General features: G+C 40.9%; 1 protein-coding gene across 4 annotated transcripts in view; it reads left to right on the top strand.

Moving 5' to 3' along the window:
- SPIRE1 (spire type actin nucleation factor 1) overlaps positions 1 to 10,532 on the top strand; it is a 223,965-nt gene extending 213,433 nt beyond the window's left edge. For all 4 annotated transcript variants that reach the window (XM_040432593.1, XM_040432592.1, XM_040432591.1 and 1 more), the window contains 2 exons: positions 6,320 to 6,456; positions 8,953 to 10,532. In XM_040432593.1, the coding sequence (XP_040288527.1) occupies positions 6,320 to 6,456; positions 8,953 to 9,214 (399 nt within the window). In that variant the 3' untranslated portion in view covers positions 9,215 to 10,532. The remainder of the gene's footprint in view (positions 1 to 6,319; positions 6,457 to 8,952) is intronic.
- The last annotated feature ends 6,631 nt before the right edge of the window (positions 10,533 to 17,163 follow it).

The following is a 17,163-nucleotide window of genomic DNA, read 5'->3' as shown; positions in this document are numbered from 1 at the left end:
AATGCTGTGACCTTTCTATGATTGATAGATAGATACATGGATAGATAGATACAGACAGATGGATGGATAGATAGATAGATAGATAGATAGATAGATAGATACACAGATGGATGGATGGATGGATAGATAGATAGATACACAGATGGATAGATAGATACACAGATGGATGGGTAGATAGATACACAGATGGATGGATGGATAGATAGATACACAGATGGATAGATGGATAGATAGATACACGGATGGATGGATAGATAGATACACAGATAGATAGATAGATAGATAGATAGATAGATAGATAGATAGATAGATAGATACACAGATGGATGGATAGATAGATACACAGATGGATGGATGGATAGATACACAGATGGATGGATAGATAGATAGATAGATACACAGATGGATGGATAGATAGATACACAGATGGATGGATAGATACACAGATGGATACACAGATGGATGGATAGATAGATAGATACACAGATGGATGGATAGATAGATACACAGATGGATGGATAGATAGATACACAGATGGATGGATAGATAGATACACAGATGGATGGATAGATAGATACACAGATGGATGGATAGATAGATACACAGATGGATGGATAGATAGATACACAGATGGATGGATAGATAGATACACAGATGGATGGATGGATAGATAGATACACAGATGGATGGATGGATAGATAGATACACAGATGGATGGATGGATAGATAGATACACAGATGGATGGATAGATAGATAGATACACAGATGGATGGATAGATAGGTGGATGGATAGATAGATACACAGATGGATGGATGGATAGATAGATACACAGATGGATGGATGGATAGATAGATACACAGATGGATGGATGGATAGATAGATACACAGATGGATGGATGGATAGATAGATACACAGATGGATGGATAGATAGATACACGGATGGATGGATAGATAGATAGATAGATAGATAGATAGATAGATACACAGATGGATAGATAGATAGATACACAGATGGATGGATAGATAGATACACAGATGGATGGATGGATGGATAGATAGATACACAGATGGATGGATAGATAGATACACAGATGGATGGATAGATAGATACACAGATGGATAGATAGATGGATGGATGGATAGATAGATAGATAGATACACAGATGGATGGATAGATAGATACACAGATGGATGGATAGATGGATGGATAGATAGATAGATAGATACACAGATGGATGGATAGATGGATACACAGATGGATGGATGGATGGATAGATAGATACACAGATGGATAGATAGATGGATGGATAGATAGATAGATAGATACACAGATGGATGGATAGATAGATACACAGATGGATGGATAGATGGATGGATAGATAGATAGATAGATACACAGATGGATGGATAGATGGATACACAGATGGATGGATGGATGGATAGATAGATACACAGATGGATGGATAGATAGATACACAGATGGATGGATGGATAGATAGATACACAGATGGATGGATAGATAGATACACAGATGGATGGATAGATAGATACACAGATGGATGGATAGATAGATACACAGATGGATGGATAGATAGATACACAGATGGATGGATAGATAGATACACAGATGGATGGATAGATAGATACACAGATGGATGGATAGATGGATGGATAGATAGATAGATAGATACACAGATGGATGGATAGATGGATACACAGATGGATGGATGGATGGATGGATAGATAGATACACAGATGGATGGATAGATAGATACACAGATGGATGGATGGATAGATAGATACACAGATGGATGGATAGATAGATACACAGATGGATGGATAGATAGATACACAGATGGATGGATAGATAGATACACAGATGGATGGATAGATAGATACACAGATGGATGGATAGATAGATACACAGATGGATGGATAGATAGATACACAGATGGATGGATAGATAGATACACAGATGGATGGATAGATAGATACACAGATGGATGGATAGATAGATACACAGATGGATGGATAGATAGATACACAGATGGATGGATAGATAGATACACAGATGGATGGATAGATAGATACATGGATGGATGGATAGATAGATACACAGATGGATGGATAGATAGATAGATACACAGATGGATGGATAGATAGATAGATGGATGGATAGATACACAGATGGATAGATAGATGGATGGATAGATAGATACATGGATGGATGGATAGATAGATACACAGATGGATGGATAGATAGATAGATACACAGATGGATGGATAGATAGATAGATGGATGGATAGATACACAGATGGATAGATAGATAGATACACAGATGGATGGATAGATAGATACACAGATGGATGGATGGATAGATAGATACACAGATGGATGGATGGATAGATAGATAGATACACAGATGGATGGATAGATAGATGGATGGATAGATAGATACACAGATGGATGGATGGATAGATAGATACACAGATGGATGGATAGATAGATAGATAGATACACAGATGGATGGATAGATAGATAGATGGATGGATAGATACACAGATGGATAGATAGATGGATGGATAGATAGATACATGGATGGATGGATAGATAGATACACAGATGGATGGATAGATAGATAGATACACAGATGGATGGATAGATAGATAGATGGATGGATAGATACACAGATGGATAGATAGATAGATACACAGATGGATGGATAGATAGATACACAGATGGATGGATGGATAGATAGATACACAGATGGATGGATGGATAGATAGATAGATAGATACACAGATGGATGGATAGATAGATGGATGGATAGATAGATACACAGATGGATGGATGGATAGATAGATACACAGATGGATGGATAGATAGATAGATAGATACACAGATGGATGGATAGATAGATAGATGGATGGATAGATACACAGATGGATAGATAGATGGATGGATAGATAGATAGATAGATAGATAGATACACAGATGGATGGATAGATAGATACACAGATGGATGGATGGATGGATAGATAGATACACAGATGGATGGATAGATAGATACACAGATGGATGGATAGATAGATACACAGATGGATGGATAGATAGATACACAGATGGATGGATGGATAGATAGATACACAGATGGATAGATAGATGGATGGATAGATAGATAGATACACAGATGGATAGATAGATGGATGGATGGATGGATAGATAGATAGATAGATACACAGATGGATGGATAGATAGATACACAGATGGATGGATAGATGGATGGATAGATAGATAGATAGATAGATACACAGATGGATGGATAGATGGATACACAGATGGATGGATGGATGGATAGATAGATACACAGATGGATGGATAGATAGATACACAGATGGATGGATGGATAGATAGATACACAGATGGATGGATAGATAGATACACAGATGGATGGATAGATGGATGGATAGATAGATAGATAGATACACAGATGGATGGATAGATGGATACACAGATGGATGGATGGATGGATAGATAGATACACAGATGGATGGATAGATAGATACACAGATGGATGGATGGATAGATAGATACACAGATGGATGGATAGATAGATACACAGATGGATGGATAGATAGATACACAGATGGATGGATAGATAGATACACAGATGGATGGATAGATAGATACACAGATGGATGGATAGATAGATACACAGATGGATGGATAGATAGATACACAGATGGATGGATAGATGGATGGATAGATAGATAGATAGATAGATAGATACACAGATGGATGGATAGATGGATACACAGATGGATGGATGGATGGATAGATAGATACACAGATGGATGGATAGATAGATACACAGATGGATGGATGGATAGATAGATACACAGATGGATGGATAGATAGATACACAGATGGATGGATAGATAGATACACAGATGGATGGATAGATAGATACACAGATGGATGGATAGATAGATACACAGATGGATGGATAGATAGATACACAGATGGATGGATAGATAGATACACAGATGGATGGATAGATAGATACACAGATGGATGGATAGATAGATACACAGATGGATGGATAGATAGATACACAGATGGATGGATAGATAGATACACAGATGGATGGATAGATAGATACACAGATGGATGGATAGATAGATACACAGATGGATGGATAGATAGATACACAGATGGATGGATAGATAGATAGATACACAGATGGATGGATAGATAGATAGATGGATGGATAGATACACAGATGGATAGATAGATGGATGGATAGATAGATACATGGATGGATGGATAGATAGATACACAGATGGATGGATAGATAGATAGATACACAGATGGATGGATAGATAGATAGATGGATGGATAGATACACAGATGGATAGATAGATAGATACACAGATGGATGGATAGATAGATACACAGATGGATGGATGGATAGATAGATACACAGATGGATGGATGGATGGATAGATAGATACACAGATGGATGGATAGATAGATGGATGGATAGATAGATACACAGATGGATGGATGGATAGATAGATACACAGATGGATGGATAGATAGATAGATAGATACACAGATGGATGGATAGATAGATAGATGGATGGATAGATACACAGATGGATAGATAGATGGATGGATAGATAGATAGATAGATAGATAGATAGATAGATAGATAGATAGATACACAGATGGATGGATAGATAGATACACAGATGGATGGATGGATGGATAGATAGATACACAGATGGATGGATAGATAGATACACAGATGGATGGATGGATAGATAGATACACAGATGGATGGATAGATAGATACACAGATGGATGGATAGATAGATAGATAGATACACAGATGGATGGATAGATAGATACACAGATGGATGGATAGATAGATACACAGATGGATGGATAGATAGATACACAGATGGATGGATGGATAGATAGATACACAGATGGATGGATGGATAGATAGATAGATACACAGATGGATGGATAGATAGATGGATGGATAGATAGATACACAGATGGATGGATGGATAGATAGATACACAGATGGATGGATAGATAGATAGATACACAGATGGATGGATAGATAGATACACAGATGGATGGATGGATAGATAGATACACAGATGGATGGATGGATAGATAGATACACAGATGGATGGATAGATAGATACACAGATGGATGGATAGATGGATGGATGGATAGATAGATACACAGATGGATGGATGGATAGATAGATACACAGATGGATGGATGGATAGATAGATACACAGATGGATGGATAGATAGATACACAGATGGATGGATAGATAGATACACAGATGGATGGATAGATAGATAGATAGATACACAGATGGAAGGATAGATAGATAGATACACAGATGGAAGGATAGATAGATAGATACACAGATGGATGGATAGATAGATAGATAGATAGATAGATACACAGATGGATGGATAGATAGATAGATAGATAGATAGATAGATAGATAGATAGATAGATACACAGATGGATGGATGGATAGATACACAGATGGATGGATAGATAGATACACAGATGGATGGATAGATAGATAGATAGATAGATAGATAGATACACAGATGGATAGATGGATGGATAGATAGATACACAGATGGATGGATGGATGGATAGATAGATACACAGATGGATGGATAGATAGATACACAGATGGATGGATAGATGGATAGATAGATACACAGATGGATAGATAGATGGATAGATAGATACACAGATGGATGGATGGATGGATAGATAGATACACAGATGGATGGATAGATAGATACACAGATGGATGGATAGATGGATGGATGGATATATAGATGGATACACAGATGGATGGATGGATAGATACACAGATGGATGGATAGATAGATAGATACACAGATGGATAGATAGATGGATAGATAGATACACAGATAGATAGATGGATAGATAGATACACAGATGGATGGATGGATAGATAGATACACAGATGGATGGATAGATAGATACACAGATGGATGGATAGATGGATGGATGGATGGATGGATAGATAGATAGATGGATAGATAGATAGATAGATAGATAGATAGATAGATACACAGATGGATGGATAGATAGATAGATAGATACACACACAGATGGATGGATAGATAGATACACAGATGGATGGATGGATAGATAGATACACAGATGGATAGATAGATGGTCCTGTTGCCAACTATCCATACTTACACTGTATGTGTGTATCGGTTTGTTATGACAGATGAGATTACCTTCCAAGCCATACTCTACCCTCCCGATCTTCTCCTTGGGACCTTCTGCCTTGCAGAGAGGGGACAGCTTCCTGAGGCCTGAAAAGCCTTCCACCAGTCATCACCGCCCTCTGCGTTCTTTACCCAAGTGAGTAATTGGAAAAAAGATTATACCGTTTCTAGTTTCATAACAACTTGCCTGTAAATGTGCATTGCATGATGATGTTTTGGGCATCATGTCCATGGGCTGTGTCTGGTACTGTATCTCACTCTGAGAACTGCTTAACAACTCCATTAAAGGGACACTTCCATCCCTAATTATTATTTTTTTAAAGTCATATATTAACATCCTATATGTGACTATTCAATGTAAGTCACTCCATGTATTCTACATCCTGTCCTGCCTATTTACCTTCCTCTTTGTTTGGCCTGTTAGCACGGCAAACAGCCTTGCTTAAAGGAATCCTGTCACCTGGATTTTGCCTATAGAGCTGAGGACATGTGCTGCTAGATCGCCGCTAGCACATCCGCAATATACATTCCCCCTAGCTCTGAGTGCTTTTATTTAGGCAAAAAAATGATTTAATATATATGGAAATGAGGCTAGGAAGGACCCCAAGGGGCTGTTACTAACGTTTCAGGAGCCCAGTCACTCCCACTGTGAAGGAGCCCAGCACTACCGGCATCCTCAGAACTTCCTCCTTGCTCCCCGAGGTCACTGTGTACTCGCATGCGCGAGTACACGGCATAGTGTTCCTTCCCTGTGCTGGCATCAGCCTCAGGGAACGAACTGCGCATGCGCTAGCTGCGAGATTACGGTGCTCTAACTTTGTGATGTCCCGGAGCAAGGAGTAGATTCAGATGATGCGGATGGTGCTGGGCTCCTTCACAGTGGACGTGGCTGGGCTCCAGAAACGTTAGTAACAGCCCATTGGGCCCTTACTTGCCTCATTTCCATATATATATATAAAATAGTTTTTTTTTGCCTAACTAAAATCACTCGCTTTGAGACATGTATATTGTGGACGTGCTAGCGGCGATCTAACAGCACATGTACACAGCTCTATAGGCAAAATCCAGGTGACAGAATCCCTTTAAGTTTCTCAGTCAGACCATTCAGTCTGACCAGAGAGAGCCCTCTTTTGGGACTTGGAGCATAACACATTACACTACTCACCACAGTGCTCTTCTGTGGGTGTCTGTATCTAGGCTGTCATACTGTTATTCCAAGTCTACAGCTATTATTATAATGAAGATTACCATTCAGATAACATCTTCCCCTCACAGCAGCAGTAATCTTAATCTAATATAAATCTAATTTAAACTGAATCTAAATAGAGGAGGACTTATCATTTATGTTGATGGCTATAGAAAAACAATATTTTGTATTTAATGTTTAATGGCATGGGACTGCCAAAATAGAAAAGAAAACCCCCCAATTTTTTTTTTCAAATATTGGACTAGATTTATCAAAACTGTTATAACGAAAAACTGGCTTAGTTGCCCAAATCTCCCCCATGGAGTTAAAAATAAATAAAAAATCCCCCTTTCTAATAGAAGTATCCAAACTGTTGTCTAGAGACCCTTTCCTACCAGCATTTTGCTGCTTTCAGTGTACTGGTAACACCAGAGTGCTGATGTTCTCTTTCGATGTCTTTTAGATGTGGTGCTTTATATTCTTGTTGTAGGGTCATGAGACCTCAATATGTACTGGTTTAGAAGGGTTTTCTAGTACTTACTTATTTACGACCTATCCTCAGTATAGGGCATCAATATCCGATCAGTGGTGGTCCAGACAGCCGTTTTGGGAGGCCGCTGACGCCCTACATTGTACAGTGGATGGAGCCTAAAGAACAAGGTTCCATCTAGTGACCGTGCCACGAATGCCGGTGCCACAAACCACACAGTGGATGGAGGCTTCTGTTCACTGTATATTTGCTGTTGCCTAGAACAGCTGATTATTGGTGACCTACCCTGAGGATAGGTCATCAATATCTAAGTACTGGAAAATCCCTTGAAATATAATTTCTGAATGCAATTGATAGGGTCCTATTACATGGGCCAATACCAGGCCAAGAATGAGCGCTAATTGACTATATACAAATGTTCTGTCCATGTAAATTAGCCTTTAGGGCGCGTTCACACGACCATAGATTTTTGCGGATCCGCAAAACACGTATACCGGTCCGTGTGCGTTCCACAATTTGCGGACCGCACATGGCCGCCACTATCATAGAAAATGCCTATTCTTGTCCGCAATTGCAGAGAAGAATAGGACACGAACTGTGGATACAGACAGCACATGGTGTGCTGTCCGCATCTTTTGTGGCCCCATTGAAATGAATGGGTCCATACCTGTTCCGCAAAATTACGGATCGGATGCGGACTCATTCATGCAGTCGTGTGAATGAGCCCTTAGTCTGTGAAGGAAAAAAATAGCCACAACTTTTTTGGGTAGGGCTACAAGTAGAGAGAAATCACTGTGATATCACTCTTCTATGGACCCCCACTCTTAGCTAGGCTTATGAAAAGATGTCTTTAGTAGACAGAAATGATCATGTTGTTCCACTTATTGATGACCCATAGGTTAGCCTTCAATGGTTGCTCATTACATTGCAGTAAATACAATGATTCTGCATTACAGGTTGACCTCCAAGTCAAAGTCTGTTGACAAATCAGATGATGAACTTCAGTTTCCAAAAGAGCTTATGGAGGATTGGAGCACCATGGAAGTGTGCGTGGACTGCAAAAAGTTTATCTCGGATATCATTAGTTCTAGCCGCCGCAGCTTGACACTTGCTAACAAGAGGGCTCGCTTAAAACGGAAGACGCAGTCTCTTTACTTGTCGTCTACTTCCGGGACTTCAGAATTCCGCCCCACGGAGAGAACAATAAATGAGATTTGACTCTTGTGCCTTTTAATCAGATTTTACTTTCATTTGCTTTTACGTTCATGAATGACCAGGTCGTTCTTTTTGGGGTTTTTTGTAAGTGGCTTGAGTAAGCTTGGATTCTGCAGAATAGCACACAACCCTTCTGCATCAACAAACCTGATGCAGCCTTTTGTTTGCACTGGATAAAAAGCAACAATTGCCTTTATATTAATCTGTTTGTTTGTAGTTAAACATTATTGCATGGACTCTGCTGGAGATCAGAATGTTCTGCCTGCAAGAGAAGCCCCGCGAGGGTAAAGCTAGAACTGTTACCTCATAGAAACTAGTACATATCCCAATGTATTTTTGTTTCTGATCTCCATTGCGTCTGCATTCGTGTTTGTATCTTTCAAATCATGATCTGATTTAGCTGTCGCCAAAATGACAATGAACGATGTCTTCACGCGGAAGAACTACTCCAGAAGAGTAGGATCTGTGCTGAGATGTTGGAGCTTCAGGTATTTTCATGTTGCAGGAGATAGGGTACTAGTAACTTTAGCAATTTTCTCTGTTAGTAACTAGCTGGAGAACCACAGCACTTTTATTTCTTCCTCAGTGCCAAATGAAGTCTTCCCAGACCAAATGTCGTTCTGCCCCTTCATATGTTAAAGGAGGTATTTAGAAAAGTGGTATTTAAAAAAAAAAAAAAAAAAATTAAAATTGTAAAAACCATTTCAACCCATCCGACACTTCCAGGGGCAGACTGGCCATATACCCTACAGGGAAATTTCCCAGTGGGCCAATGCCCAGGGGGCTGCACCCTTCTTGTGGTTGCTGGCTAGGTACATAATGGTCTGATGCTCACAGCATTAATAAATGCTAAGAGCATCAGGTACTTATGCACCTGGCCAAGAACCTTACTGAGTTCAACTGTATCACCATCCTCAGTATGGTGATACAGCATTTTATACCGCACTGAGGTATTTGGTTTTTCTGGGGCAGTATTTTGTTCTACGCTATTGTTTTGTTGGCCCGCCTTCATCTGATGTCCCTGCTTACTTGTGTCTTGTGTAGTCCTGTCAGTTTGGACTCGTCTACAACTTGGGGCCACTTTAAGTCAGCCCCTGGGTGCTTCCCTGGTACCTTTCAGCTTTTACTTCCTGGTGGCTCTCAACATGTCAGAAATACCTGCTCTACAACCATCGACCAGAGTGGTGAGCAGCCTTCGCCAATAATTGGATGAGCAGGTATTTCCTGTATCTCCTTAGGCACCAAGACGTGGGGAACCAGAGAGGCGTATGAATGGCAGTGTCAGGGGGATCAGTGACTATTTAGCTTTTTTTATATATATATATTAGGGCTGCACGATAAATCGAAAAAATAATCGAATCGCGATAATCGGCAAATGCGATTTGGCCGACCCGAAAATGCAGCGATTATATATGAAGGGGCCCCGCGTACATAACTGGCTTTGCGTGTAAAGTATTTTACTAGTGTGTGAAACAATCTCTCTCCTTTTGATAACATGGCCAGCCTCTGTACTCACTTTCACGATGAATGCAATGCACTGCAGCGAGCGGGCCGGTGCGTGACTGACGTCACTTAGTAACGCTCCTGCTTCCTGAAGTGGGAGGAGCGTTACTAAGTGACGTCAGTCACGCGCCGGCCGGCCAGCTCGCTGCAGTGCATTCATAGTGACAGTGAGTAACAGAGGCTGGCCATGTTATCAATAGGAGAGAGATTGTTTCACACACAAAGCCAGTTATGTACGCAGTTTAGGACACATGAGGGGACACATAGGGCCATGAGGGGGACCAGCATAAGATGCTATATGTCTTATGCTGGCCCCCCTCATGGCCCTATGTGTCATAGCACACATCCCCTATAACAGCGTCCTCCACGGATCCACCCCATAAGTGTCCTCCACAGATCCCCCATAACACTGTCCTCCACAGATCCCCCACATAACAGCGTCCTCCACAGATCCCCCACATAACAGTGTCCTCCACAGATCTCCCATAACAGCGTCCTCCACAGATCCCCCATAACAGCGTCCTCCACAGATCCCCCACATAACAGCGTCCTCCACAGATCCCCCTCATAACAGCATCCTCCACAGATCCCCCACATAACAGCGTCCTCCACAGATCCCCCACATAACAGCGTCCTCCACAGATCCCCCACATAACAGCGTCCTCCACAGATCCCCCACATAACAGCGTCCTCCACAGATCCCCCACATAACAGCGTCATCCACAGATCCCCCACATAACAGCGTCATCCACAGATCCCCCACATAACAGCGTCATCCACAGATCCCCCACAACACAGCGTCATCCACAGATCCCCCACATAACAGCGTCATCCACAGATCCCTCACAACACAGCGTCATCCACAGATCCCTCACAACACAGCGTCATCCACAGATCCCCCATAACTATGTCATACCCAGCCGCGTCAGCGGCTCATATGGGAAAATCCAAGCAAATAGACCTCTAGCACAATTCCCTTAAAATATTGCATATCGTTATCGCAATTTTTAGGGCCCTAATCGCAATCGCACAAAATTCCCATATCGTGCAGCCCTAATATATATATATATATATATATATATATATATATATATATATATATATTCTTTTATACCATTCTGAGGCTTTTGTGAATAATTTGCATTGCCCAGACAGTCCCTTAAAAGCTGCCAGATCTTCACGCCAGTTTTTTCTCCTGTTGACTTAGTGGACACACAGATTATCATGGAGAAATGACATGAAATGGGGATCTGTTGCCTAGCTTATACTCAGTAGTATACAGACACATTATAGCAATATGGTGGCATGTATTATACTTGTATTGGTACAAAGACAGTACTGGAGCGGACTAGCTGGCAAATGGCTAATCACTTTTATATTTCTTATTTTTCCTTAACGGGGTTGAATAAATTTGTATATACAGTCATTAACTTTCCTAATTGGTATTTGTAATGTGTTGGTATTTACCAGAGATGAGGGGTTTGGGGTTTACTGTAGCAATAGTACAGATATCTCCTCGTCCTGTCTGTTACTGTAGATAAGGGGTGATCACCATGCAACTCTTACCTAGTTGTAAATACTGAGCTGTACGTTACAGCTTCATACCCCTGAGTGGCGCTAGTTACTATTAGGTTCTCATTCACATACCGAAAATCCTATTTGTAAATACTTGTAGTATATTTATTAATAACTGGGGTGTGTTCTTACTACCGACAGGAAGATCTGACACTTGGAGGAGAGGTATATTTATATGTACATTTTAGCAAGCTGTTAGTCATTCTAGGATTTTCTGTATTGAAGACCGTGTTATGTTAAAGCTGCAGAATTTTACCTCATTTTATTTAAGACTTTTATTTTCTAGCTATAGAATCCATGTGTGCAATGTCAACATATGTCACCAGTGCTTGTTTTCCTTCATTTTTGACGTCCTTTTAGCTGGCCTGCAGTTCTTTGCTCCTAGTAGCCTGCAAAGTACACGTTCCATTTGACAATTCCTTTGGCACTGCAGCAAGGCCCAAACCAGCTAAAGTGCCAAAGGTTGCCCGCCCTTGCCATGTGGTGACTCCAACCTACATTGATTGTAGCTGTTCTGAACAATCCCATGATGGATCTGTCCCCTGTTACCTCCCTGTACATCTCTGCACAGCCGCAGCTGCAGAGCTTCTGTGAGAACAATAAAAATGCCTTGAAATCCTGCCTGTGTATATTTCTTCAGTTGGAAATTGGATTTGTAATAAAACGATGTGATTTATTTGTAACATCCTTTTTGTAAAGTTATTAGAGGGGTTTGAAACTGTAACTTCAATTACTTTAAAGAGGACCTTTCATGGGATTATTTGTTAAAAACTGGCATGCTTACCAGATAGGGCATCCCCTACAAATGGCCGCACTTTTTTTTTTTCTAAAATGCCCCAACGTTCTGGCACTGTGTCCCCTGCTGTTTTTGGTTCCTCGTATGTTAATTTACAGGATCGGTACAGAAAGGAAGAGATGGCCGGGTTTCTCAATGGGCGCCTCCTACCTCCTGGCTGTGACGCTCTCCCCTCCCCTTTAAATTCCCTATATTGATTAACGATCCTCAGGATAGGTCATTAATATGCACCCCTATCAATCAGCTGTTTTACTAAATAAAACCACAGGACAATATTTTGTATTTAATTTTCACTGGCATAGTACTACCGAAATGAAAAACAGCCAAAAATTATGAGTAAAAACAAATACCCATTTCTGATGATGGCATCCTTTCCACTATAGGCATGTAAATATTCTACCTTTCTTTTGCCTTTACCCTGGCTAAAGCAAAGTTAATCACGTATTTTATACCAAACCTTTTAAGAAAGTCCGAGACAATGGAAAAAGGTTAACTGATTTATTTTTCAATCGCTTTAGAACAGTTCTACGATATTATTAACAAAAGAACAAAATACAATATGCTACCAGAAAATGGCATCTACAGATATCTGAGGTATTTATCAAGATATCGCCTTCGTTTCCATTAATGTAATGGCTACATGGATTGTAGGAATGTTGACAGAGTGATAAACCCGCCATGTTTCTTAAATGGTCACCCATGTAGCCATCAAATTAGAAGAGGTTTTAATTTGCATAGAAATGATGTGTATGGTCCTAGAACAAGATGATTTGTTACATGTTCTTCTGCAGGTTGCCTATCTGGGCTTGACGTTTGTTACAGAATACTAAGTGGCAAGCACAATAACAAAAGTCTAAAAAATATATATATCTATATAAAACTGCTGTGGTATTGTTAGAACATAGATGCATGAAGTAGCCTGGATGTAGTGCCCAAATGTATGAACCATCCTCTGAGGAGAGGTGAGTACCCTGCAGATTTCCATGGTTTGCAATGTTCCTTGAGGCACAGGAACAAGACATTATTCAGGCAGCAACATTAAAAGACCATTATAAAATTCAACAAATGCATGATAGTTTACATAAAAGGGCATCTGTCAGCAGATTTGGCCCTATGTTCATATGTGCCCGCATTGCTGAGAAATATGATGTTTTAATATATGCAATTGAGCCTCTAGGAGCAATGGGGGAGTTGCCGTTACACCTAGAGGCTCTGTTCTCTCTGCACTTTGACAGGACCAGGCAGTGTAAACGTGATCACGCCTGGCCCTGACTTCTCTAAAAGTCTAAGTGCAGAGAGTGCGGATGTTGCAGAAAAACTGAACTTTTAGGTGTAATGGTAACGCCCCCGTTATTCCTAGAGGCTCATTTGCATATATTAAAACTTCATTTTTCTCAGCAATGTGGGGACATATGAACATGAGACCAACACAGATGCCTTCAGCTGCCAAGCGCATATGCAACTGATCAGCCAGTTTCATAGGTACAAAACTGCTGACAGATGCCCTTTAAGAATATGGACCTATAATATTATTTATGCTGTATAAGGGCTCTTTCACACTTGCAGCAGGACGGATCCGACATGCTGTTCACCATGTCGGATCCGTCCTGCCGCTATTTCACCGTGCCGCCGGACCGCCGCTCCGTCCCCATTGACTATAATGGGGACGGGGGCGGAGCTCCGGCGGTGCACGGCGAAAGCCGCCGGACTAAAAAGTCGGACATGCAGGATTTTTTAGTCCGGCGGCTTTCGCCGTGCACCGCCGGAGCTCCGCCCCCGTCCCCATTATAGTCAATGGGGATCCGTCCTGCCGCAAGTGTGAAAGAGCCCTTATCTGGTTGAGCCACAGTCCCAAAGCCTGAAGCTACGGAGCTGTGGTCATCTGATGACATATCTTTTCCTGATTTTTTAGTCCAGTGTTGTCATTGAGACGACATTGATCAAAACAAAAAATGTCCTTGCTGCCCATAAAAACAGTGCAGCCTCTTAAGTACATAGCTTTGGAGAAAAATATACAGTAGTTGGTTGCTATGGGCAACAAGGCCAAAGTTTTGATAAATGAGCCCAATTGAAATAGTCTGTTTATGTGTAAATGATGTGAAGTGGCCGGACCTTTAACAACAACTAGGAACATGTTTGGTCTGACGAAAGTGCCTGGGACTATACAAGTGTCTCACAGGTCAAAAATATGGAGGCTGGAGATGTGTTTTCAGTGAATTACCGTAGTTGTCTGAAATATATAGACTTGTTAACTAGTATTTTAGTATGTGAAATGATACAGTAGATCATCTTTACTAGATGTGACTATGTCCGGGGACACACAGTATACACAAGATGCTAGAAAAGGGAAGATATGTGAGCTGAAAAAAGAATTGTGATCATCACCAGGTAAACGGCTTGTAATCCTGTTATGAAGAAGCTGGTTTTGGTGAAGACGGGTTACATCTCTTTGTCCGATCCCTTGTGGTGATCAGTTCACAGCTGGGGAGGGAGGATTGGTAGTGAAATACTCAGATTCTCATGCATTACACAATACCAGCAAACTCAGGATGCAGCAAATCCTCAATCCCAGGCGCATGCCCACAATGTCATTGTCTGGGACTGCCAAAGTAAGCAAGCAAGAAAGGCAGTCTGAAGAAGAATGTGCCAATGCTTTCAATAACCTACAAGTCCATTCTCTTTCAAAACTGAAACCTGCCAAAGTCCTCCACTTTTACAAAAACAAAATGCTTAGAAAATATCAAGTCACCAATCCGCCACTGCTGCCATGTCACCACTTCCAAGGTCCTCACCGGTCTCTATCGTGGCCTCCAGTGATGGACAAGTGACCTCACTGATGTCCGCTGCTACCAGTCACTGGCGGATTTAGTCATATCTCTGTCGATACTGCTCTCCACTTCTTGATCTTGGCTCCACACACTGAAAATGGCTGCTCAATGGCTGAGATGGGTTACCACTGTGGCCAATTACTGGCTAAGGGAGCAATTCTAGCCGGGACCAGGAAGTGGATAGCAGCAGCAGGGGATTGGTGAGTTGTTTTGTTTTGTTTTTTTTAAACCCATTCTGTCACTTAAAAAAAAAAAAAAATCTCCCCTACGAAACCCCCTTTAAACCAGCCTTGTAATAGTATGATCAACATACACATGACCTTAAAATTTACCAGTTTGGTGCTTTTAAGGGTACCCGTCAGGAGCTTCATGCTGCCCAAACCACAGGCAGCATGAAACCCCAACAGCCTCCCTGGTTACCAATAACTCTTTTACTCTATCTTTTAGAGAAAACATAACAAGTAGTAAAAGATTTGTCAAATACAATGAAAATATGCTTTACAGTAACACAAGAAAATAGATTTGTAACGTAGAATGTAAGCATAAAAGCACAAAGAGGCATCCTGGGACACATTGTCATAGGGTGACGTTCACCCTGTGTGGTTTCCTATAATGGTCAGCATGCCATATCTCCTCAACAAACGATATATGTAATAAGTGGGCATCATGTATAAATATACATTTCCTATATCAATAAAGAAAACCATAAGGGACCTAGATCAGGAATTCTCAATCCATGTTTTTATAGTCTAAAAGTTTCATGGATCCTCCCGATAACATCTTCTGACAATAGATCCTCTCAATCTCTAGACCAAAGATGATGAGGTCCTCTGCCGAGTAAAGTGCTCCTTTGGCTTCACGCAGAGGTTTACATAGCAGAGCCGAGAGTGCCTGAATGAAATCAGTGGCACTGCAGCTAACCCAAAATCTCCAAGTGACAGACTGAAGACAATGGCGCTAACTAGAAGGGCAGAGGCCCTTTGTCCTAGTGATTAGGCTGAAGGAAATCTATCAGATGATGTTCAAAGGAGATACCCATTATGTATATTTATTTTTCTGTGGTCATTTTAACCTTATAACTGTTAGGCACTTGGATTACTAAACTGTCAACCTAACCAGTAACTAATTACCCTTCACAACATGTTGGCAGCCTTCTAGCCAGGAGAGCATGCTGGTAACTACGGCGGGTTGCTTAAGCCAACCTAGATCGTCAAAGTCAACATTTACAATGTAATAGGGTGTAAATAACC

Source organism: Bufo bufo, chromosome 5 (genome assembly GCF_905171765.1).
Source record: "Bufo bufo chromosome 5, aBufBuf1.1, whole genome shotgun sequence".
Taxonomy (NCBI): domain Eukaryota; kingdom Metazoa; phylum Chordata; class Amphibia; order Anura; family Bufonidae; genus Bufo; species Bufo bufo.
Note: the sequence above shows the minus strand (reverse complement) of the source record. Positions and strands in the feature narration are given on the sequence as shown.